At 38.7% G+C, this 26,763-nt stretch overlaps 1 protein-coding gene across 2 annotated transcripts; it reads right to left on the bottom strand.

The window, feature by feature from the left end:
* Positions 1-7,736: 7,736 nt before the first annotated feature.
* Positions 7,737-26,563, bottom strand: CTCFL (CCCTC-binding factor like). 2 transcript variants are annotated; one of them, XM_075901144.1, is made up of 11 exons: positions 26,406-26,563; positions 25,329-25,899; positions 23,783-24,017; positions 21,122-21,292; positions 20,592-20,725; positions 18,172-18,292; positions 17,229-17,378; positions 16,109-16,269; positions 12,157-12,339; positions 9,998-10,121; positions 7,737-8,427 (listed from the first exon to the last, which is right to left on the bottom strand). In XM_075901144.1, exons 2-11 carry the CDS (start codon positions 25,884-25,886, stop codon positions 8,270-8,272), a joined length of 1,995 nt encoding a protein of 664 aa, XP_075757259.1. In that variant the 5' UTR covers positions 25,887-25,899; positions 26,406-26,563; the 3' UTR covers positions 7,737-8,269. The 2 variants fall into 2 exon arrangements, with proteins under 2 accessions (XP_075757259.1, XP_075757260.1); XM_075901145.1 differs by lacking the exon at positions 26,406-26,563 and having other exon boundaries at positions 25,329-26,009.
* Between the last annotated feature and the right edge of the window lie 200 nt (positions 26,564-26,763).

Genomic DNA, 26,763 nt, shown 5'->3' with positions numbered 1-26,763 from the left:
ACGTCTGCTAGAAGGGTATCAGAGCTAAGGGCGCTGACTATAGAACCGCCCTACCTTGTTTTTTCGCATGATAAGGTAAGGCTATGGCCTCATCCGGCCTTCCTCCCGAAGGTGGTTTCACCTTTTCACCTGTCCCAGGAGATTTATCTACCGGTGTTCTTCCCTAAACCACACGCCTCCCCTAAGGAGCGCGTTCTACACTCCCTGGATGCCAAGCGAGCGCTGGCATTCTATATTGATCGAACCAAGCCCTTCCGTAAATCCCAACCATTGTTCGTTGTGTTTGGGGATAAGGGGAAAGGTTCACCTATTTCTACGCAAAGGCTATCAAGATGGGTGGTGCAATATATAGTGGAGTGTTATCAACTGGCTGGTAAAACCCCTCCCAGGGTAAAGGCACATTCTACCAAGGCGCAGGCGTCCTCGGTAGCCTTTGGTGCCCAGGTGCCAATCACAGAGATTTGCAGGGCAGCCACCTGGTCTTCCCTTCACACGTTTGCAACACACTATGCGCTACCTCAACAGGCCAGGGAGGATGCAAGGGTGGGCTCTGCAGTCCTCGAATCTGTGATGTAAATATTTATATATATATTCGGTTGTCTTTGTTCTTAGTTGGTGCCTTGTCAGTGTTGAATTGTTCAAATAAATCTGTTTATTGTTCACCTTCCTTTATGACTGATGCTATGACTGTTCCGACCCCTCCTCCATGGGGTTAGCTTGGTAGTCACCTACTTCGAATGGACATGAGCAACCACTCGAAGAAGAAAAGAACGGTTATTTACCTGTAACTGTTGTTCTTCAAGATGTGTTGCTCATGTCCATTCGACTCCCACCCTACCTCCCCTTCGTCAGAGTATCCGGCAAGAAGGAACTGAGGTGGGGCAGTGCCGGCGGGGGTACTTGTGCCCCACCATGGCGGTGCCACACCAGAGGGCGTCCTGCCAGCGTTACGGGTACCGCTAGGGAAAACGCTCCGAAAGACGTGGTGCATGCGGTGCGCACACCTACTTCGAATGGACATGAGCAACACATCTTTAAGAACAACAGTTACAGGTAAGTAACCATTCTTTTCCTTGTTCTGCCATCTATCACTACTGTGAACAGCCTTTCTCCAGCCTCTTTGGAACCTTCCTTCAGGAAGTTGAAGGCTGCTATCAAATCCCCCCTCACTATTCTCTTCTGCAGACTAAATAGACCCAACTCCCTCAGCCTCTCCTCGTAGGTCATGTGCTCCAGCCCCCTAATCATGCTGACTCGCAACACTTGTGAGTTTCTATTTCTAATCTTGTGGGGTTATCATGTGGCAAAACACACAATTTACAATATAATCAACTAAGTCTTTTAAGGGGCAATTTGCTCTAGTGGACTAAGCCCAGGATAGCCAGATAATTCTGCATGTTAATCCCAGCCATCCCATTGTTGTGACTTGAGCTAGTCTACCTCTGTATGCCAAATTCTTCTCACTCTCATTTGTACAACTCAGATAACATGTAGTACAGGTTGGATAGGATCTTCAGATTATCATTTTGACATAACTGGAGTAATTACCTTTTTAATTGCCACTTTAGCAGTAATTTGGGTCTGAGTTTTAGTTGTCAGACACTTGGTTTTGCTTATGGCACCATGGAGAGGGCATGTACTCCTCGTGGAATGAGGAGTACAGCTAGTTCGGATTAGGAAGCCTAATCCGAACTAGCTACTCTGTGCCGCGTGTAGCCGCGCGGCATGGGGTTCGAACTAGCCAGGATTTAAAAATGGCGGCACCTGGCTTATGCAAATGAAGCCCGGGAAATTCAAATCCCGGGCTTCATTTGCAAGTGTGGTATGCCTACATTACCCCACTAGTTCGAATTAGCGATGTAGTGTAGACTACCCTCTCTTTCTGTACAGACATAATTCAAAGGGAAAACAATCTTGTGTGTATTTCAGAGAATCTTACCTATCCATGTGAAGGTAAGATTTTGGGAGTTTTTCCACCACTGTTCTAGTATGGTAGCAACTCCACTCATGCAAGCAACAGTGGGAATACTAATGTAAAGAGAGGCTTCTAGCATTTTTATAGCCAAGACAGCTAGATCTGCTATAGCAATCTTGGGGAAATCTGGTTCTTTCCCAAGCTTGTTCTTCGGCAAAAAAGAGACAAATATACACAAAGGGAGCTGGACAATGAAGAACAAAAGGATACAAAAAATGCAGCGTATTTTCTTGTGCTGTATTTTAGTTATCAGACAACTATAAGCACAACATACAGCATCACTTTTAGATACCAGAGGAATTCCAGCAAAGTTCTGCACTGAACCTGTCTGGCTAAGCCAGACTGTCAATAAAATAGATAGCCAAAAAATGAGAGACAGGAAAGATGTATGAGGTATAAAATATGGAAGGAAACTGACATGCATAGTAGATGGTAGCAGGAACCTTAGATTCACATCTCAGGTGTTGCTCAGGGCTCAGTCATGGAGATGAATCTCACTCGATTCCCTCTCCTCAGCTAGTCTGGATATCTTTTAGGTTTAGGAAAAAGAGCTGATGGTAAAACCCTGCATTCTCACATGCGGCAATACTGATGATACTCCATTCTCACATTATGTGCAGAGTAGTGTGCCAAGTACTCCACAGAAAATAAACAGAGGTAGCAACACTGTCCCCATCCAAAACACTCAAATCAAAACAAGTAGTTAATGGTTGATGTGTGTACACTTCACCTCTCCGTAAGGTCTGTTGCTATAACAAAACTGGTTCTTTGTTTGTAACACTGAACTCTAGTTAACAGTCTTCTTAGTTCTGATAAAATTAGCTTGTATCGTTTATTTGCCTTTGTTCTGTTCTCGCTTTCAACCACAGTTTTATGGTTTTTTTTAACATGTTAAAATGATCCACCTGTACCTGTGATAGACAATTTAAGACTTTCTCACTGGCCAAAAGGTCAACTCAGCACTACCTAGAGCTCAGGGCTTGTGTGAGGATTAATTAATGTTTTACTTCTGCAAAGCGCTGAATGAACAATAAATAAATGCTAAATATTATTTCTTTGTTAGAAAAAAATCTTATGAAAAATAGGTAAAACAGGTTCACAATTGTAATAAAATACAAGGTTACATTTTAAGTAATTTCAATATTTAAATATGTCATATTCCTGTCCAGTTCTGGGTTCCTTTAAAAAAAAAGTCAATCATGTTTAATTGTGTGATATTTGTCAGCATTAAAAGACCTAACTACTGGGGACTAAAACAAAGCTACTTCTTCATTACTTAATATAACACTAAATACGAGTTTTGAATGAATATAAAATGTTATATTAAAACCCTAGATAATCATGCTATGCATGGAAATCCCATGGTGGCCAAGAGAAGATATGTAAAACAATAGTTTATGGCTGATTTCAAAGATTTCTAAAATGGATCCTTGAAATGCAGTTGTTAAAGTGAAGAGTCTTGGACATACATAGATTACATTTTCATTCTAGGTGTAAAACAAATTCTAATGGTGTGCTTTAACCACAGAATATCTGCATTACTTTAATTTTACATCAATGTGATTGCACAGAAGTCATCTGGATTCTACAATTAGGAATTAGGCTCTCCATATTTTTACAATATTGAGTGTTACTAAGTCTTAGTAAGTATAGGAATGTAAGAATTTCTCATCATCAACTGCCATACCCAATATGCAAGAAATCACATAATGGACCATTATGGAATAACCTGATCACTTACAGAGTTTAAATCCGTTATACATCTTAATAACTCATTACCCATATTCTTTTTAAAATCCTAGTACGTTCTTTATTTCTGTGATACTGAAGCAATGAGTTTCACAGTTTAACTATCTCATGACCCACTGCTTACTAGTTACAAATAATTTTACAGTACATACATTCTTTGGGATGTGATGTGAACACCTAAGAGCAAGGGAAGTCTACATGTTTTCCCCCCTTGCACTCATTCAGATATCCAGCACAGTGGTAAAAAGGGTGCTCTCCTTTGTTCAAGGACAGGTCCAGCACTCATACTACTACAAGCTCTTCAGTGGGAGCATATGTGAGTTATGCCTTCCACATTCTTTCCAAGGGTCATGTAGTGAACACACTTTCTAGAGTAACTTGGAATTAGTGTGTGTGCTGAAGGCAAAATGCCACAAATAATTCCTACTGCAGCTTTAACAGATACTAAAATCTCCCGCATTATATACTATTTAACCAACTTAAAAATGGAAAAGAACCCTATTACCTGATTAAGAGCTTCACCTAGTGAGTGACCAAACACAAGTGAACCTAGACTGCCATCTTAAGGAAAACATTATTACTGCCATCACAGTGCCAATACACAGCACAGTGCTTAACTCATCCCTGTTGTGCAAGATACTGTTCACATTTTCAAACAGAGACATCCCCAACCTGTAATTTTTCTGATAGCAGAATTGGGTAGTTTTTCATGCATCATTTGAAATGGCTTTTACATCTGTTCAGGGAAAATTTCAAGTCTGATGGTCAGTTCCACATTTTGTTATTTTTTCTGCCTCATATTTCATATGTTAAAGCTCATATGACCACAAAGCATAAAATGTAACATTTACACACCTTCTTTTAACTGCCTGTTGTCCTTAGTTTATTGGATATGTATTGTACATGCATGCATAGAAACCATCAACCATTTAAATGGAAAATTAGCCCGTTTGTGGGTAAAACAGCTAAACCTTTCCCCTCTCTTACATAGAAATCTTATATAGGGCATCTCTGCTTTGTGTCACCTCAGTATACATCCGTTCTGCACTAAAGTAATTGACTCTTGTAGGAAATGATGTGTTATAAGTCCTCCCATTCCCCACTCTTAAGTTGTGCAAAATAAAAAAACCCAAAAAAGCCCAAAACAATTTGCACAAACGGAAGTCAGTTGCTGGAAAAAAAATTCCCCACTTTGAATTGTTTTGCTATAAATACAAGTTTTTTGGAACATATCTTGGACTTACAGTGAGGGCAGCCTGTTTATTACTACTGTTTGAAGCTAGGTGGTGCCTTCACATTTAGAACCATAAAGTTATTTTTCTGATGCTCAGTCACGTTGCATTGTGAAAGTAGGGCATTAGCATTTTTAATATTGGTGCATGAATCATTTCCAACAAAATAAAAAATTATAAAACCCCTAACAAAATACTTTTCCCTTTGTAAAAGTATCCCCCAACGTCTTTCCAATTTTTTTGTTGAGACAGATGCAGAAAAAGTCTGTGTGCTTTTTAGAGTGCATTTTAAAGTAGCCTGAAAATAGTCTTGAATTCTGGGGGAATAATAAAATGTATTTCTGGAACTGAAATATTAAATAACTACCATTTAAATTCTACCATTTCCACCAAAGGGATTGCAACTACACAACTGCAAATGTAAACTTAGAGGTAACTGACAATTAGGCCCTTTATGTAAAAATCTGGTGACAGCACAAATTTTCTCAATAGCTCTTTGAGACTACCCCAAAATAAAGAAATACAAGGCAACATTTAAACCCTTAAAACATTACAGTCAACTTTAAAAATATTTTTTTCTTTAACGTCTTAAATGTCATTGATCTATTTAATTTCTTAGGATTACAACTGGAATCTTATTTCTCAATATTTAATTATATCCATATAGTCTTAAATTCCATATTTTAACGTATAGCTTTTTGATCAGATACCCTCAAAACTAGCATTTTGTAAAATGTTAGTCATAACCTGATTCAAGACACAGACACAAATGTACCTAATGTACTGATTTCATTGAAAAGTGGAGAATTTGGTTGTATGGTAAAAGACTTCAATTGGGAGCTGACTCCTCATTATCTTTCAATCTTCAAAAGCATATATCACTTTCAATTTCTAAATGGTTTAAACAACTACTCTGAGTTCACAAATGAGAAAAAAATCTTTTATTTCAAACAGTCTGATTTTCTGGCTTAGAATAAAAAGAAAGCCAAATTACTCTGATTCAAAATAAACAGTCTATACACAGAAATGGTGAAATGTTTACACAAAAAATGTTTTAAATCTGAAACAAAGAAACCAATATTCTGATTTTCAGATTAAGAATATTAATGATATTGTTTGCTAGGCCAACACTAACATTCAAACTTTCATAACAGAAAGAAAACCATTCTTAAAATCTAAGTAAACACCATTAAGCAAACTGCCACAAAATATGAATAAAGACTAAGAATTTGAACAGCCACATAACACTGTCATTATGGAATGAGGGTTAAACAAACTAGCAAGGTCAGTTGATTCAAATACACCACCTTCCCAATGATTGTAAATTACTTACACTACAAAACTGGATGGGTATCACACTGCATTATCAAAACTATCATCATAAGTAGTTTTATCAGTAGTTGTCTAAGGCCTGACTCCTGTCCTGTCGTAGCATGTATCACGCTGTATCTCGTTAACCTGGATAATTTGGTCTGAAAGGACAATTGCCTTTGGAAAATTGCAAACCACCTGGAACTCCTCTATGTTAGCCCGCAAGAGACAAGATTGCTTCACCACCTTCAATGATAGTTGGATTTCAGCACATCACGGGATTGGCCTTATTTTGCAGTTGTGCAACTACTACAAACTATCTAGTTGTTTTAAACCTACCTTGTAAAGGTTGAGATAAAGTTCTTAATAGTATATTAATTGAAAATAAACATGCATTTATAAACCTCTTAAAAATAACAGAACATGTAAAAGTTCTTTCAGATGTGAATACTTAAACTCCATTAACTTGGAATGTATAGAACACAAAAGAATCTTACTGTTATAGCTACAAAAGCACTATTAAAAGGGTAATTAAAAACCTAAAGTTTACCAAATTCTGCATTTCTCCTCAGGCAAAATCCTTGCTGATCTTTTGATTGAACAAAGACAGCAGGATTTGTAATGTTCATAAAAACAATGCAAATATATAACATACTCCACGTCCAAAAATTAAATCTATGTTGAGTTTTTATTAAAATAAAAATTGTTCATTATGACTTGTCAGTTTTAAAAAGCATAAAAAAGCATGTTTTCACTGAAAATATAAGTATATATTTGATATTCTGAGCATACTTTCAAATATTGTTTGTGAATGAAAGTAAAAATGAAAATTGCAAAAATTGATTGTGCTCACTGTAAACAACCACCACCACGAATGGTACTATTTCCAACTGTCATGAAGATTAAGAAATAAAACTGGTATAAAAGTGGTGATTTCTACAAATTGGTAAAAGGCTAGAATTACTCGAATTTCATTTCTTTTTACAAATGTCCCATGAACACTGATAAAATACTTTTCATATTTTTTTAAACAGAAGTATACATTAGAGGTCTGAACCAAAAAGCTTTAAGTCTATCTTTCAAATGACCTTCATATGCTTTGGATCATGTCCTAAATATAAACCCTTTCTTAAAGTCATATGCAAGTAGTTACATGAAAGACAGCTATTCAAAAAGCAAATTTTAAGAAAATGAAAATTGCTACATTCAATCATAGGCCATCTGACACACTATATACTATAGCACAAAGTGGTTTTAAAGGTCCATCAACCTAAAAACTAGAGGTCAGATACTCCTCCCATCCTGGTAAGAATCATTAGTGCTCTAACTGAAATCAATGGAGTTACTCTTGTGTAAAACTGGCGTTCAATGGGAGAAGAATCTGACCAGTTTTGAGGCTTGGTTGTTATATTTTAAAAGAAGCATCCTCCTTAAAATTAGGGGATTAAATGTATATATCTTGTAAAGTTAATAATCAATGTACTGACAGGGTATCCAGATGCATATCATGGTTCTCAGATTTCTATAAACTAAGCTAAAGCAGTACAGATTTGTTAAGATCATAAGTGTTTCTAGAAAAGACCTAGCTGCGTTCCCTGCAGGAAAATAATGTTGCCTTTCACAACATGCTCACCATGAGGTAAATGCAAATAAGCAGATCATCACATGGATCTGGATGTGACAGAAGCACATGGCTGCTGAAGAATACATTTGCTTGTAAACTGTATATAATTCTGTAACTAAATCTGGAAGAAAAATGCAAAGTAAATTGAATAAATTCAACCTACATTTTCCATGACCTAGTTTTAAAATGTGTTTTTCCTTTAATACCAATGTGAACATGTCAGAACATGTGGCTTCCGTGTAACTTCAGTTAACAACTTTTTACCAACTTTTACAGAAACCGATACCTACTTCCCATAACGTGCTTCCAGACTTTGCACTAGTATACACACTGACATTCTGTACACATTAACAATGGAAATCAGAACTTGTGTATGTATTATTTGTCCATCATGTTGAGGATCATTTCACAAGTCATTTCTGTTTTCTGCTCCCTCGGAGTACTTGTTTCTATTCCATATTCGACAGGAACAATCTCACTTGCACAGCATTCAGTGTTCACAACGGAAACATCTTGGAATGATCCCAGGTCAACAGCTTTGCAGAAAAATTAAATATTGTAATTGTCAACTAGAGAATTAAATACTAAAAGTAGAGGGGGAAAACATTTTCAGTTTCTATAATGAACTACTATATATTTTTTTATTTTAAAGCCGCCAATTTTGGAGGACGACACCTTGTTACCATGGGGATTTTCTCCTCAGCTTTGGTGGATCAATTTAGATGTAATATGCAATAATCAATGCTACTGAGTAGCACTAATGATTTACTACTCAGGAGAGACCTAAATGTTAACTGAAGACTTACATACTTTTCAAAGCCAAGGTGGAATGATGAAGAGGGAATTCCTTTAAAATTTTTAAATTAATTTTCAACAGCAGCAGAGCATGTTATTCATCAGCCAGAAAGACACCACAAAGCAAGAGTCAAAAGTTCTTGTGATACTATGATCTTTTAAGTCAGCGTTGAAAAAAATAATTTGGATCCAGTTCTTAAGTGTGTAATATCTGTGACAGTCATGCTTGCAGAATGAGAAGTCATTGTATTCTGTTCCCCCAGTGCTTGTAGAGATGTTATTTAAATTCCAGCAAAATTAATTTCTCACCTCAAGAGCTGAAGATATACAAAATAGTCTCACAGTCTGCATGTAGCAGACAACAGCAGCAGAGTCTACACAAGATAATTATTGCAAATACAAAAACACAAGCAAAGCTAGATCTGCAGCTACACTGCCATTTCTCTTAAAATTTTCAGCCACAACCACAGTACTGGGGGAAGGTGTGTGTGTGTGTGGGAAATCCAGTATAGCCCACCTGCCAGCATAGTGAATTGTTGTCTACACATGCTTAAAAAGGGGTTGAATTGGACAAGCTTCCAATGGATCAATGAGCTAGTACCTTTTTGTAGTGGCTACCATACTGTAGTTCAGAATAAGTTAACTTTAAAAAAAATTATTATATGGCCCTGATGACTGCAAGCAAAACCTTCACAATGTGAACAAGTACAAACCCATGTAGCGTGATACACTACTTCACCAGAGGTGCTTGAGCAGCTGGCAGGTGTTCTACTTAAAATAGAACATTTTTACTATTTTTCTGATGATCAAACACAAGAAAAAAAGGGGAATGATCTTATTATGAAGACATGCTCAGTTTACTCTAAGTAGCATTCTAATTCGGCATCACAAATGGGAGAAGCTTGGTTTATGGTACTCAGGATTTTTTAATGTGATCCCTACTGCCTGCTGACTCCCACAGACCCCCACAAGAGACCTCACTGCAGCCTATAAGGTGATGATGCATTCACCCTGCTTGATTAAAGAACAGTGCTTTATTTGTGCCTATTACTGGTCAGGGAGCCTGGTGGGAGGAAACTTGCATTAGTGAGAAATGGTGTCTCCAGAACAAATAATTTAGCAAATGACTACACTCAGATGACTGATATTTCTGATACACACAAAAAGGTGTCTGAAACATTCTTCTTCTATTAGCACTGAAATTAACTTCACTGTGAAATATTAGTTAAAACACAGGAGAAGATTCTCTGCTTTAGAGTATCTGGTTGATACCAATTTACTTGAATAAATTTTAACTTATTAGCTGATTACCTTCTTGCTTAACATCCTGTTTTAAGCTGTTCCATCTTTTCTTTTTGCCCTTACTTCCTTTGTGGCGTGTAACAACTTTTGCCCTCGCCAATCCACAGTTTTCAGCATGCTTATGCATATTATTCTGTTAGAATAATTAACCAGAGACAAACAAATGTAGTATTAATGCAATTATGCATTTTACCAGAGACAAACATTTCAAGTTTCTGATATATAGATTTTGGAAAACTAGAAAAAAATGTTAATGAATCTCAATGACTTTTGCTGCTTATCAAACTTCTGAAGACTGTTTCAATAATTTAAAAATTCTGCTTTAAAGAAACATAATCAAACTGGGATTCTTAAAATCAGACCTACCATCTATGTTTAGTTCATAAGTGAATAACATGGTTTATAAAATATCAATTTTGGAAAAAAGGTTGGACCGGCTTTTGAAGTTGCTATAATCATGAGTCCCAGAATAGTAACAATTTTTGTTGCTAATACAGTATTCTGTGTGCTTAGGGAGCTGGTGAGATGCAAGTTCTGCTGATAGCACAAGGTTGTAGAGAACATGATTATTATTCTTAGTCACTTTGCTGAACTATTCTTTGTATTTTCTACTTTAGATATTTTCTCAGTTTTTTCTATTTGTCTTTTGGTACCTATCCAGGATACTTTCCAGACATTAACATTTGTTTCCTCTTATTTTCTTATCACTAGAATGTTTGCGCTTTCAATCTTCTTAATTCCCAAATGGCATTTACCAATAATTCCTGAAGCAAACACGGGACAAATTATCAGACATATTAATCCTTTGATTTGAGATCTGGAAAAAGCCTATTGCTGGCTCTGCATCAAGGAGCTGGCAAGAGATTCAGTTCAGCCAGTAAACTGTTTCTTTATAACAATGTGATATCATAGAATCATAGAACACTAGGACTGGAAGGGACCTCGAGAGGTCATCAAGTCCAGTCCCCTGCCCCCATGGCCGGACCAAATACTATCTAGACCATCCCTGATAGACATTTATCTAACCTACTCTTAAATATCTCCAGAGATGGGGATTCCACAACCTCCCTGGGCAATTTATTCCAGTGTTTGACTACCCTGACAGTTAGGAACTTTTTCCTAATGTCCAACCTAAATCTCCCTTGCTGCAGTTTAAGCCCATTGCTTCTTGTTCTATCCTCAGAGGCCAAGATGAACAGGTTTTCTCCCTCCTCATGACACCCTTTTAGGTACCTGAAAACGGCTATCATGTCCCCCCCCAGTCTTCTCTTTTCTAAACTAAACAAACCCAATTCTTTCAGCCTTCCTTCACAGGTCATGTTCTCTAGCCCTGTAATCATTCTTGCTGCTCTTCTCTGGACCCTCTCCAATTTCTCCACATCTTTCTTGAAATGCGGTACCCAGAACTAGACACAATACTCCAACTGAGGCCTAACCAGCGCAGAGTAGAGCGGAAGAATGACTTCTCATGTTTTGCTCACAACACACCTGTTAATGCATCCCAGAATCATGTTTGCTTTTTTTGCAACAGCATCACTGCTGACTCATACTCAGCTTGTGGTCCACTATAACCCCTAGATCCCTTTCTGCCGTACTCATTCCTAGACAGTCGCTTATCATCCTGTATGTGTAAAACTGATTGTTCCTTCCTAAGTGGAGCACTTTGCATTTGTCTTTATTAAACTTCATCCTGTTTACCTCAGACCATTTCTCCAATTTGTCCAAATCATTTTGAATTATGACCCTTTCCTCCAGAGCAGTCGCAACCCCTCCCAGCTTGGTATCATCTGCAAACTTAATAAGTGTACTTTCTATGCCAATATCTAAATCGTTGATGAAGATATTGAACACAGATGGTCCCAAAACAGACCCCTGCAGAACCCCTCGTTATACCTCTCCAGCAGGATTGTGAACCATTAATAACTACTCTCTGAGTAGTTATTCACCCAGTTATGCACCCACCTTATAGCAGCCCCATCTAAGTTGTATTTGCCTAGTTTATTGGAAAGAATATCATGCGAGACCGTATCAAATGCCGTACTAAAGTCTAGGTATACCACATCCACCGCTTCTCTGTTATCCACAAGACTCGTTATCCTACCAAAGAATGTATGTAGCACTTAACTGAAGATATCACCACAGAGGTTCCTCAAAATATAGTATCTTACCCAGCGTGAATAGCCCTTGCCACACTTAGGGCATTCATAAACTGTTGGTTTAAAATTGGAATCATGGTGTTTCCTAAAATGAACAGTTAGAAGCTGCTTCTGCCGGAAGCATTTGCTGCAAGATACACAAGTGAAGGGTTTCTCACCAGTATGTGTACGCTTATGCACAATCAAGTGTCGTTCCTGAAATGAAGAAAACAATTTTTAAAACAACTATATTTTTGTGAGAATCAATAAAACTAGAGTTCAAGAATGCTGCATAGTTTCCTTAATTTTCTCACAGAGCACAACTACTGAAGAACATGTAGGGTAAAATCTTACTTCTACTGAAGTCAATGGCAAAACTTCCACTGACTTGAATGGACCTGAATTTTAGCCCATGTTTAATATCACTTAGAGAATAGTGATCCCTGAAAAAGACATTAGGGATGAGGTTTAGTTTGTATTTTCACTTTACCAGAACATTAAAAAAAGAGTATGTCAATTACTTTATAGTAAAGTGATTGAAAGAATGGTTGAAACAAAATTTTTCACAAAAAATGAGAGAACAAGTTAAAACTTAAAAAAAAAAATCAAAACAGTTATTTCCAAGAATTGGTGGGTTTGTAAGACTTTGTCTTCTATTGTCCATTGGAAAGTCATGTCTACTGATATGGATCCTTGTATGCACCTGGAGAAGCACTGAAGGAAATAGTTCTCAATAAAGGAACAGTCTATGCTAGCACATGAGGGCCTATTTAATTAACACTGAGAATGATAAATAACAGTATCGGACAGGGTAGAAGATGCTGCCTATAGAGAAAGCACACCTGCACACTGCAGCTTTGAAAAACAGTAGCAACCTCAGATGTGTAAAGAATCCTCTTCAAGATCTAGCTTGCCTCCTGCTCTCTTTTCTCAAGACTATACAAGTGGACAGCTGACTACTTAAGAGAATGCCTGTGCCCTCCTTTCCCTTGACAAACGGTGTGTTCAGAGGGCAAAGTTTTTTAATTAATCAGAAATTGTTTTAAATTAGTAAACTGGAAGTGATAAACAACACAAGTGAAAACCATTTTACTGAGCTTTCAGTGTTTTACATTTTGTTACCCAGTTTATGGGAGCAATGGCAAGGTAAAACAATACATGTTTTAACAGACTTAAAAGTCCAGCTTTAAAAAGTATATATAACCAGCCTAAAATGTTAAATATCACTTTCTACTACCGAGAATGCTTGTTTAAGAATCCATGCCTATTATCCATATTTAGTTATCTTCTCTCTATATTTTAGTGTATTTTCCTCAAATCTTTATAAAAATCAAAAAAGGCAAAATTTTAAATTTTCTAACTTTTCCAACAACAGTCCTAAAAACATTTGGAACAGGAGTATCAATGAAAGACTCGCATGTGTTCTATATGAGAGGTTTTTTAGATAAACATGTTTATCCTTTTGGCACGTGAAGATTTTAACCGTGCTAATGTATAGTACAGGGGTGGGCAAAAAATAGCCTGTGGGCCAAATCCAGCCTGTCAAACCACCAGATCCAGCCCACAGCCTAGCGGGAGCCTCAGCTATGCTCCCTGGCTATCCTGCCGCTGCACGCTGCTCAGCGAAGCCCATGTGATGGCTGTGTGTTATGCTGCAAGCCTAGAGAGAGAGGAGAAAGGGTTCATGCGCTGCCCCTGCCACCAACACAATCTCGCAGGTCCCTTTGGTCAGGTCAGAAACCAGGAGCCTGGCTGAGGAACCTGCTAGGCTGCAGCCACCCAGCTAAGTATCTCCCGGCAAGAGCCTGCCTCTTGAACCACAGCCTCTTCCTCCCCCCAACCTTCTGCTCCCCATCCTGCACCACTATACCACATAATTCAAATTCTCTGCACCCCCATTCGTGAACCCATTCTGCTTCACAGACCCTGCATCCCAATCCCCTGCCCCGTCACAATCCAAATCCCTGCACACCTGTCCCAGTCACAACAACCCTCTCCCAGACACTGCACCCCCTCCAGGTCAGAATCCTCTCCTGTACGCATATTCCCTCCTGGATGCTGCACCCTCGTCCCCTGCCCCAGGTCACAAAGACCTCCTTCACCCAAACTCCCTCTTAGATCCCACACTCCCTCCTGCACCCCAATCCCTTATCCCAAACTACCTTCTGCATCTAACTTCCATCCCAGACCCCCTATCTCCTCCATTAATATAATGGAAGTGTATGGCCCTTGACCACTTACCAAATTCTTGAAGTGGCTCCCAATAAAAATTATTGTCCACCCCTCTTATAGTACATACAATGTTAATACAAAGATAATAACTGGGTTAATAAACTGTCATGAACACACAAATGTTCTATAGAGCGTAACCAAATAGTTCAATCTTTTTAAATACATCCCAAGAGGGTGAAAATTCATCATGGATGGACTGAACATAATTCTCTAATCAGAGTATTCAGCAATAAAAGTTTGTCTTTTGGTTGAAATATAATGTAAAATGATTTATCTAGTGTATGTAACTCTTTAGCCACAACATCCAGGATTGAAACAGACTATAAGGTTATACATTAGGATAAATATGCTTCCGTATATTATTGATACAGCAAAAAACTTAAGAAACATATAGTATGATTTAATTCTTGCTTTTTAAGATATATAAAAATTCCTTCTAGAATAGGTATGAGACAGAAAAATGTAGAAACACATTCAGGTGGCAACAGATCGATTAAGAAATTTATTTCAATCAAGGCCAGATAAATAGGACCAAGCTTTTTGAGAGTATGAACAAAACTGTGTAATGAAGTTTCTAAAGAGTTGTCTCTATTAAACATGTAAATACTGAACCTAAATTAGGCAAGACATAGAGAATCCTATGTCAAATTACTTCCAATGAAAGGTAACATACTCTGGGAATCTAGTCTTTCTTTACATTTTATATTGCATGCTTTCCAAGCTACTTTTATAGAATATTGTTATTTGTATTATATAAATGCCGGTTCAGACTGAAAAACACTATTCTGTGCCTGTTGAATAAGGAACTTCCACCGACTACTAGACTAGTCGATAGGCACTTCTGCATTCCTCCTTTAAAATGTACAAGAGCCCCAGCTGGCAACTCCCCAGCTGACCCCGGGCTCAGCACAGCATTCCCTGCAACCCTGGATCAGCTGAGGACTCCCCAGCTAACCCCAGACTCTGAGTGCTTTGAAAGGCTGCACTGGAGCCTGGGATCAGCTGGGGAATTCCCAGCTGATCCTAGGCTCCGCTCAGCATTTCAAAGCGGCAGTGCTGCACGGAGCCCAGGATCAGCTGGGGACTCCCCAGCTGACTCCGGGTTCCACGGAACTGCCAGAGAAGCACAAGGTCATCTAGGGAGTCCCCAGCTGACCATGGGCTCCATGTAGCATTGCCACTTTGAAATGCCGCAGTGGCATTTCAAAGGCGCAGCGCCGCACAGAGCCTGGGATCAGCTGTGCAGTGCTACCCCTTTGAAATGCCACCCTGGCTTTCAAAGGGGCAGCACTGCATTGAGCCCAGGTACAGGCTCTGTGCGGTGCTGCCACTTTGAAGTACCCTCTCTTCCTCCACCTCTTTGCTGCCTCTATTTGATAGAGGCAGCAAGGGGGTGGGGGAAGAGATCGACTAGTCCTTAACATCCTTAATATTGAAAACGACAAATAAGATGCAAATACCATATTATGTTCTCATCACAATGTTTCCAGTGAACCTAACTGCTTTTACTTTCTACTTTTGAACAGATCATGTATGACTATTTTTTCATGAGCAAATTTAAGATTATTTATTTATTATTATTATTTATTTATTCATCAACCAGTTATCTTCCAAGTAAATATAATTACAGTATTTTAGGTAGATTGTGGTAACTAACAAATAACTTTATGATCAAAGAAAATATATTCCCAAAGCAAAGCTTACCCCACAGAAATGTAAACTGAACAGTCATACTCCAATTAAATTTAAATACCTGCTTGCATGCATAACTGCATCGATCACATTTGAATCGCTTTTCATTTCTATGGGTTTTCTTGTGCTGAATAAGAGCATAGCGCTCATGGAAAACAGCTTCACAATAACTGCACTTCATTGCCACAGCCAGGTAGGAATGCAGGTTTCGTAAGTGGACGCCTAAAACAGTTTTACAGATCATTACACTCAAAAACTGTGGTCATGAAAATGGATTTTTGGATGTCCATTGTTTCAGATAAAAGGCTATTCTGAATATTGCCCTAAATGAGTGTATGTTGGGGTGGGCATGAAAGCAAGCAGACAAGACACCTTCTAAGCCTCTTACTAGCTCTATATAGGAGCCAAAAACCAGACTACAAACAATCTATGGGGAAGTGGCACAAAGGACCAGATTTTTAAAAGGTGTTTAGGCATGTAGTGGGACGCAAAAGCACCTAAGCAATTTAGGCACCTACCTCCCATTGAAATCATTCTGTATCTTTAAGCCCCTAATTTCTTTGACAATCTGGCCCAAAATTATATTTATTGTAATGTGGTACCTGTATTATATGTGGACTTTTTGACAGTTAATAGGTGCTTATTGGGTGATAATCTTTGAACAGAGACAAAACATTCAAGGACAAATAAAAATGTAAATGCTGATATTTTAGATGCAAGGATTTGAGTGTATTAAAGCATTCAGTATATTCCCAGCTCCTCTAATTTCTGGTTTGATACCACTTTCATTTCATGCTGGAGCTGAAACAGTCTCATCAGATCTGCTCCTTCTGCCACACTGAGTTTCCACTCGATGCAGAAAAGAATTTGTGGCCTAGATTTTTTATTATAGCTGTCACTCTGGAAAATGGATTCTCTTAATGCCACTAATAGTAAAATCTTGGAAATATTAATCCTTTATCTGGACTGGAGCATTGTAACTGTACCAATCTACCCATCTATAGCAACCACAAGATGGCACCACATCCCCACAGCAGAAGAAATTAATAAATATTTTTCCCTAGGAATACTTCAATGATAAAAATAAGTCAAAGAATATTTTATAGAATTATGAACAGTAAGAAAATATATCACATTTCCTATTGTATTTGCATTCTATTTTTTCTTAAGACCAAACTTACCCAAATCACTTTTTCTTGCAATAAATGCATTACAATGTGGACACTGGTATCTGGGCACATTTTCACTATGCTTTTGTAATATATGGATTTTCATTGTACCACTTTGTGTAAATCTGGCCTGACAAACATAACATTCATAGGGTTTTTCTCCTACGAAAAAAGCATAAGTTAGATATTAATATATGCTCAGAAGCTCTACATATGCTGTGTTTAATTCATTAAAATTCACAATTGCTAACTGATGATTTAGATTGGTCCTGCTTTGGGCAGAAGGCTGAACTCGATGATGTCTTGAGGTCTCTCCTAGCCTTATAATTCTAACACTAAATTGGGTTAAATTCTGTTCGTGTGCAGACTTTGTAATGTAGGTCTCTTCACATGGGGAATTCCATGAGCACATAGGACAGCACAGTAGGACTAAATTACTTTTGTTATTTTGCCATAAATATTAGAATAGTGCCAATTATAATTACAGGACTTGCAATTATTCATTTGTCAAATAATTTACACAAGAGAATTGTATTTTTTGGAAACATATGTGTCACAGTCAGGATCATATTTTGGGACAGTGATTTCTTTTTAAAATTCTCCCATTCGATACATGCCATGTAAATTTAACTAGGCATGACACAAAACTGAAAAGTAGAGCAAACACGTGAGGACACTGAACATTTTCTTTCATATAAGTAAATGTCAATTTAAACAAAATGAACACAATGTTAAAAAGTACCATAATCTGATGGGCCAAATTTTCAAAAGTGTTTTTTATTAAAAAAGACCAAATAATTTTACAGAAACATTTTTCCATGTTTGTTTTTGTGCACACACAAAACAAAAGTGAAAAACTGTCTATGTAAAACTGAAGAAGCAATTTCAGAGGCTGAACAGAGGCCAGTTTTAAAAATAAGGTCCTATACATAATTAACCATTACTTTAGTCTTACCTGAATGGGTAACCATGTGTCTTTTCAGTTTATAAGTATCTTTGCTAGCATAACTACAGAGACAACAGTTATAAGGACGCTCTCCTGTATGCGAACGAATGTGACGCTTCAATTTGCTTGCCTAGTGTAAAAGTTAAAAATGTATTTCAACACCACCCATATTAAAGGAACACTGTCAACTTACAATCTAACCCATTTTACAGAAACTGTATACCAATTTCAAGTTCTACATCAGTTATTAAAACACTCTTCAATTTTACTTTAACTCAAGCTACATTGATTACACAGTAGCTAAGTTGACATTTCTTAAATCGTGTTTTCAGACCATCCACACAGTGGGAGGTTGACAGCCTTCCCTTACTCCTTGCGAGGAGCAGGACTACCAGTGCTAATGGGAGTGTTCGCAGTTCAAACTGACAGGTCTTTCACTAGACCCGTTAATTCAAATGCCAAATTCTGGAGGGCTGATCTTCACCGTAGTGTAGACAAGCCCTTAGAAAGTAATAAAGGTATAGAATCATGAGCTTTCGATTGGTAAAGCCCACTTAATCAGATGATATTAGTGTCAGTTTAGTTAGTTAGTCTCTAAGGTACCCAGGACTACTTTTTGTTTTTAAAGTTAAAGATTAACAAAGCTATCCCCCTGAGACTTCAATTTTACTGGATTTGCAATCACAGTTTGTAGGGGTATTTTTAACATTACCACACAAAACCTGCACAAACAAAAGGGGAACCTGACTCTATAGAGGGAACAGTGAAACTGGCCCCGGGCACACCTCTATAAAATGTTCAAAGGTGGGATTCTCAAAATAGCTTAATGAGGGCATCTATCCCCATTAGGTAGCTGTGAAAACACGAGCCAAAGAAAAAACTGAAAATATAGAGAAAAAATGGAAAAGCCAATACTAAAAAGTTTCTGATTGCCATATTAGCCTCAATCTGGCAAAGATTTATACACATGCTTATTTAACACCTTCATAGCCCCACTCAAGGTCACTACTCAAGTAAAAATCACAGGTGTGCTTAAGTCTGTGCTGCATCTAAGTCTTACTGCACAATAGTAAGTATGCAATACACAGCACAAACTAAGGACTTCTTCAGGACTCACTCAAGCAAAACTCTCAGCTACTTCAATATGAAGTCTCAGTAGCAAAAAGTGACTAAGACTCTTACTTAAAAAAATAATAGAATACATCTAAATTGATTTTTAAAAATATAAAATACTATTCAAAATCTACTAACACAACATAATGTGCACACAAATAAATGTAAGTGCATGACTGAATACTTATTATTCCATGTGAACCTTGGACATTTTCCAGTTTTTTTTTCAGTTTTTATTATATCTGACCCAGAACTGCAATGTAAATGTCAATTCCGTAAATACAAAGCAAGTGGTTAATTTTACTCATTAGCAGTCCCTGCTACTATTAACATGCCTAGTCATAGGCATAAAGTTAAAAAAGTGCCTGTTTCCAGGACCAGGATCACTGTAAACTAATCATGCAGCAGCCATTTTACTGTTGGATAATAACTAGAAAAATATTAAAAACAAAATGGATGTTTGATAACCACAGTAAATATTAATTTAGTAAGTGTACAAGTTCACACAGAAGAATGACTACACAAGCTAAGAAGGTGAGGATTTTGAATCAATGTCTTCTTTACTTTTTAAAAGGCTTCATCATAAATAATGAAATTCATCCTTTACTTCTGAAAATGTTAATTGGGCTCTATGAAGGTACCTGGAGGTGGAGGGATGGAATTCACTCCCCCAACGTTTGGCTTGGATCTTGGAGCTGCAAACGCAGCCCTTTGTGCTCATTACCTTCAGAGCCATTACATGAGTTTATGGAGAAACTTAAAAAAAAAAACCTACTAGCACCTTAAAGACTAACAAAACATGTAGATGGTATCATGAACTTTCCTGGGCAAAAAAGCTACTCCTCTGAAGCTTTTGAACAAGTTTATGGGACACTGAATCAGGAGATCCAAAATCTCCTTCTGCTTACACATGCCCTATGGGATCAATGTAGAGCCCTCTGTGGCATGTAGGGACTTAAGCAGCTACCAGCGTGGCCACTCCTCTTCTGTGGAAGGAAGTAATGGGGTATAAATAGGGTGGAAACAGCAATACAGAAGACCTTTGCACGAAAGACAATTTCACCAAAACAACAGTGTCAATACTGTAGCTTAACTTATGCAGCTACATATATAATTTACTGATCTGTCTCTCTGCCACAAGTTCAATAAAGCCAATATGAAGGTGTGCCATTAGGTCTCAATACTTTAAGCACTTGTGCTCAGAATTTTTATGTATTTGTGTAAAAACCTACTGAATTCACAGACAATCAGGCTTTTGTATTTGAAAACATAAGCTCTTTTACCCCCCTCAATAGCTTTAGTAGTTCTGCACTTACTTCTACACTAGAATATTTACACACTGAGCACTTAAAGGGTTTTTCTAGAGTGTGCTTATATCTCCTGTGTCGTGCAAGCTCACCACTGGTCACAAATGCCATCTCACAGTCACTGCACTTATATGGTCTTGTCCCTGTAAGAACAAATTTTTAGAATATTTTTTAAAAAGTGTATCTGTGTAATTTCTCAGCAGTAAGTCAGCATTTACACAAATGAAAATAATTTGAATATCAAAAAATGATATGAAAAGTTTTAACAATATTTATGGGTTTAAAGTATTTGTATTATAAATGCAAAGTTTATGTATTACATACCTATTTTATATTTTAATTCATTTTACCTTGAGGATGGTTCTCTTGAATATTTTTATATATTACACAAACACACTCTCTAAAGACATGTCGTGTCACTGTTCTACATTATGGGGGTTTTCAATGCAGACTGATGGCAGAAGACAAGAACATTTCAAAACCAGTTACATCTGGTAGACACCAAGAAAAAGGAGCATGTTTTTACACACTAAGAGTACCTGTATGTGTATTCACGTGATTACGCAGGAGTGTAACTGTACGGAAAGCCTTAAGACAGAGGTGACACAAATGGGGTTTTTCATCAGAATGGGTTTTCATGTGACGATTAAGACTTGACATTCTAAGAGAGGTGAATGCACACAGATCACAATGGATGGTCACCTTTTCCCCTATGAGAATAAAGACATATTTAGGTCATATGAGCTACAAAACAATTACTTGACTTCAAGAATAGTCCCAGTTTCCTAACTAAGCCTACTAAATTAAGTAATAATACCTTGTACTTCTAGAGTGTCTTAAGAGTACCTCAAAGTGCTTTACAAAAATTAAGACTGTCAGAAAGGTATTATTATACCCATTATAAAAAGAGTTTAGTGATTCATCTAAAACCATACACTCAGTTATGGTGCAGTTGGGAACAAAATCCAAGAGGCACGACTCTTAGTTGAACTCACACCAATGGATAATCCTTCCTCCCTTGACAGTGTCTTTAACATTTAGCTCATCTAGATGCTTATATCCTGTGGAGTTCGCCTCTAATGTTAGCTTCATTAACTAGTGAGACAACCTCTTACACTTACATAAAAGCCTAAAAATGGCAGATTAATTATGAAATTCTCCACATAATCAGAGGCTTGAAAATACTAAGTACAGTATAGACAAAAGCTATTATAGTTTAAAGCCTCTTAAACTATTGCTTCAACTTCAAGAATGCAAATGCTGCAGAATGTTGGTTCCTAAATGGTCAAAGAGAATTATACTCCAGGATGATTATGTAACACCTGCAAACTCACACAATAGAAATAATGAATTTCTTTAGAAAATAAATTGAGGAAATGTGGAACATTTTCCGCTTTCAAGCAGATTCAGAGTTGCCAAATGACAATATATGAACAGCTTTCCTGGAATCATTGTCTCAGGTGTGGGTAGAGTTGACCTACAATGATCATTCATGTTGCAGCCAAATATTCCTACAGCATTCATGTGCTTATATCAGAACATGTAGCTAGTACTTATTGCAATGAATAACAAACAAAAGTACTTTATCATTATTTTACTCATCAGTTCATAGCCACAAAAAAAACTGCTTTGTGAAATCACACACAGGCTCCTCCCAAACCTCCTGCAAACCTTGTAAGTTTGGCCACAAAGAGACATTGCCTCGCATAGCTAGTAAGAACAATCATATCAGGGCTCCACCTTATTTCAGTACATCAGCCAGAGTAGGAACTTTGCTTCTAAGACCATTTTGTCTGTCTGCCTACCCCAAACTCCTGCACCCTATATTGCTTGTGCTGATACTGTTTTCCCCTGTATACTAGGGATGTGAAAGTGTAATCATAGACATGTTAATGTGCAGTTACACGCAGCCCCCTTAAAAGCCAGATCCCCGCATGCACCAGCTCTCATGGAGCGGCCTGCCCTCCCCGCATGCTGTATCAGAGGCAGCAGCACGGCCGGGGTAGGGGGGAGTGGGAGCCAGTACGCAGCTACATGATTACATAATCAAACACATTTTAACATTCCTACTGCAAACCTCCCTTTCTTTCTGTTAAGGACTGAGCCATGGTGGCAGGGGTACATGAAGTCTGCCACTATTACAGACTGCTTTCCTACCTGGCAAACTCCTACGGCTCACCAGACAGAAGGTCTACTCTAGCAAACCTTACCAGATCTGTTGAACTTGGAACTCCCATTATTACACCCTGAAAGCGAAGACAAGGATGAGAGCAGACTGGAGGAACAGAAGCAGCTAGTATAAGGGGCTGGTACCATAGAAGGGGAACTAGCAGGACACTCGTTAACAGAGAAGCCAGGTTCAATAGGGGAATCAAGAAGGGAGACTCAAAGAATGGGAGTTCTCTATGAAGAGCCAGAGCTCCATCAGCCTCCATAGCAAAACAAAAGCAAATTTAAAAAGTCCCAGATGTATTATAATGAACAATACCTTTCTGTACTTTCCTTCACCATGAGTTACCTTATTTTGGGCTTATACTTTGTAAAGCACTGAGTGCAATCACAAATTGAGTTTTTTCTCACCTTTTGAGTTTGCGGTGTTATAGGAGACTGAAAAAGTAATAAGCTTAGGATTTCAGAATATAATTACTTTAGATATTAAGATTACCAACAAGGCTTTAAAGAGTACAAACCTGAGAGTGATTTTACAACACTTCATGTTTACTTATGAAGTATTTACACTCAACATTAAGTGAAAAACTCAATGGAATCTTAGCTATGGAGCCAGGTTTCATATACTCCCAAATTACTCAAACTGAGAATGACTGAGGAAGTAATCTCGAGAATCTCTCTTGAAACTTTACAGTGTCATCACATGGATAAAAAAATTCTCATCAGGTAAGATCAGAAGGAGTTATTCATTCTTCCACATTTCAGTAATAGGTGTAACCTTAACTTAATCTAACCATAGTGTGGAAATTTACTCCTAGGACTTCAATCTGTTTTCTATGCTACTATGTGCCACAAGATAAGAATGGGCGACAGGATGGATCACTCGATTACTTGTTCTGTTCATTCCCTCTGGGCACTTGGCATTGCCACTGTCAGAAGACAGGATGGATTACATGGACCTTTGCTCTCACCCCTGCATGGCTGTTACATTCTAAACGTGAACTACAAATAATGCATAATCATCTTTTTACCTTTCTTCCTATGCTGTGTGTTTGTGTGAGCTTCTAGAGTGTCAGTTTTTTTTACAACTGATTGTTCTCCTTGCTCTTTGGGTTCATTGAGAGACACTGATATATCATCTTTGGCTGTACAGCTCAAGATCTCTGCATTCTCAGCAGTGAAAGTGTCCTCTTCTTTTCCCTCTTCATTTGGAAGCAGTTGCTGGACCTTACCTTCAACTGCATGTAGATCTTTAGTTCTATCAATCTAGTTTAAAAATAAAACAGGTTTACACTTCAGGAAGAAGAAAATGGTCTCAACACAACCATGCTTGTGACAAAGCTGCAAAGGCTACCTGCACCAGCAAACATAATACAGTTTACCAATTTATTCTCATTTACAGCTAATTATTTGGTACATAATCTGCAGGGGTTATATTTGGGGCTTGCAGAATCCATGAGGTTTGGCATATACTTCAAAGGTAACAGGCTTTGGGACATACAATTTTCAAGTGCTCAGCACCCACAATTACGGGCCTATTTTCAAAAGAGCCCATTTCGGCATCTAATTGAGTGGACAGACTTTCAAAATAAATCAGCAGCCCGATTGTTCTCAGTGGGAAATGCTGGATGTTGAACACTTCTGAAAAATTAACACTTTTATGTAAGGTTCCTAAATGGGAGCTTTTGAACCCTGAACAATTTTTAAAATTTTGCCCTGAAAATTTGCAGATTTAAAATTTTAGACCTTCTTTTTAAGACTAAACAATTAGATTATAAAGATTTATATTTTCAACTTATTTTGACAGAATTTTTCAGATTCTTGGGGACTAATTTTTAAAGTAAAAAAAAGGGAAAATGTAATTTATCATTTTTTAAAAGTTATATATGATTGATGCATTATATCTGTAAATGCTCTGTATTAATTCCATATTATGTAGCAGTTACTAAGATATTGTTACTTAATTTTAGTTAACTAAATAGGTTTTAGTATTCAGTGCAATCATTACTATTCCCCTAAAACTACAAAATATCATGCACCATCTCCTGAACGGAATGCCTAGTATTTTAAGCCCAACATTCAAGTTTTGTACCAAAATTTTCAAAACCAAATATCTATAGCAATGCCAACGTTGCCATGAACTATTGAAGTAGATTGTGCTAAGTAAAAACTGATTTTGTTTGGCTTTAAAATTACAACTTTCACACCCAAAACAACAGTATTCTACTGATGCATGAATACTAGGAAAGGAAGCCTCCATCCAGTGTACTTATGGACATCTTAGTGAACTGAAATGCAAATGTAGAAAGGAAAAAAATATATTTAAAACATTATTTTAGTTTTGCTAAGCTGCTGGTAATGCATATAGGAAAGATTGCTTTTTAATAATATAGGCTGAGATTAAAAAAAATTGCTTAAGGGATTCATATTCTAAATTTCTTTGTTTAAAAAGTCACAGCCACAATTTTTTATTTTTCATTTGTATGTTTTTAAACTGGGTATTAGTTTTAAATCTGCCATTATGGCACTACAGAGCAAAGGCTACCATCTCCACATTTTCATTGATGGTATCTCTACCTTAATCAGTAGCATTCCTGGGGATTTATCCATTGATTTGTTTTCTTCATCTTTTGCCTGTACTTTTTCTTGCAAAACATTTATCTGCATCACCTCCATGTCATGAAATGTATAAACACCATCCTGCAAACTTATTGCCACACCTGTGGGTATATTCTGCTGAGCACCTCCTCCCTGTTGCACTACCACCAAGGGCTGCAAGACACTTGCCCCTCGTTGTACTACCATGTGCAACCCACTTTGCTGCTGAATATTCAACTGACTGACTGCCTGGAGATCTTCTTCCCCTTCCTTCAAACGCACAGTCTGCAGCATTATCAAATGCTTTTCACTCTGTATTAGAGAGGGGGACAATTCCAAGTTTCTTCCTCCTTCTAGGGCTTTGGCTGGAGGGGCTCCATTCAGGACTTCAACATCTGGGTCACAGATGCTGTTTCTTTCCTTCACCCAAGGTAGCCTGTCCCCGCCATCATCTTCTCTTGCTCTGTCCCAGATTCTTTCAGCACCTTTTATTTTAGTGAAGGGCTCAGGCAGGTGTGAGTCCTGAGCTGCCATCATTACACCGAGTAACCTGTCCCAAGAGACAGCAAAGAAAGCTACTAAGGTTCTTCCAAGCCCACACAAACTCCACAGGCTGCCATACCCAACCTCACTTCCGCTCCTTAATAATCCCCACTACCCGCACTCCTTTTGCTAAATCCCTGGTCCCCCCAAACCTACCTTCTCTATCCCCACACTGGGAAAATATTCCCCCTGGACCCCTCCAAACCTGTCCTTTCCCCACAGCACCCACCCCTCCAATGACCCCCATTACCAGCAATCCCCTCTTCACCACCACCATCGCACCCCCCACGCACCCATCCCCACACCCTCCCCCCCAGCACCCTCAACCCCCCCCCAGCGGTGCTACTCCCACATACACCCTGGCATGAGCTACCCTCCAGGAAACCTACCTCCTGCCTTCCCCACAGCCCCCCCCGACACCCCCCCCATGCCCAGCTCCCCCCCCGACACCCTGCCCCTACAAAGTCCCCAGCCCGTCGCGCGGGGAGCCCGGGCCTGCAGGGGAGCCCTCACCCTGCGGGTCCCAGCCCCGACCTGCAGGGGCGGCCCCGGCCCCGCGCTCCCCCCAGCGGCCGGCCTGGCGGGCTCGGCAGAGCGCGGGAGCCGCTGGGCAGGAGCTGAGCGCGGCCGGCGCACGTGACCGCGGGGCCGGGCGCGAAGCGGGCTGTGAGGCCCGCGGGGGAGGGGCGACAAGCGCCACGCCCCCTTGCCTGGGGACAGGGACCCCCTGAGCGGCGCCCCCACGCCCCCGTGCAAAGGGGCGGGGGTCGCCCTGCTCCCTGGGCACCCCCACGCCTTCCCTCCCTGCAGGAGGACAGGGAACCCCTCCCTCCCTGAGCGCCCACATCAAGAGCACAGGAAGCCCCTCACC

This window comes from Pelodiscus sinensis, chromosome 18 (assembly GCF_049634645.1).
Source record: "Pelodiscus sinensis isolate JC-2024 chromosome 18, ASM4963464v1, whole genome shotgun sequence".
Classification (NCBI taxonomy): domain Eukaryota; kingdom Metazoa; phylum Chordata; order Testudines; family Trionychidae; genus Pelodiscus; species Pelodiscus sinensis.
Note: the sequence above shows the minus strand (reverse complement) of the source record. Positions and strands in the feature narration are given on the sequence as shown.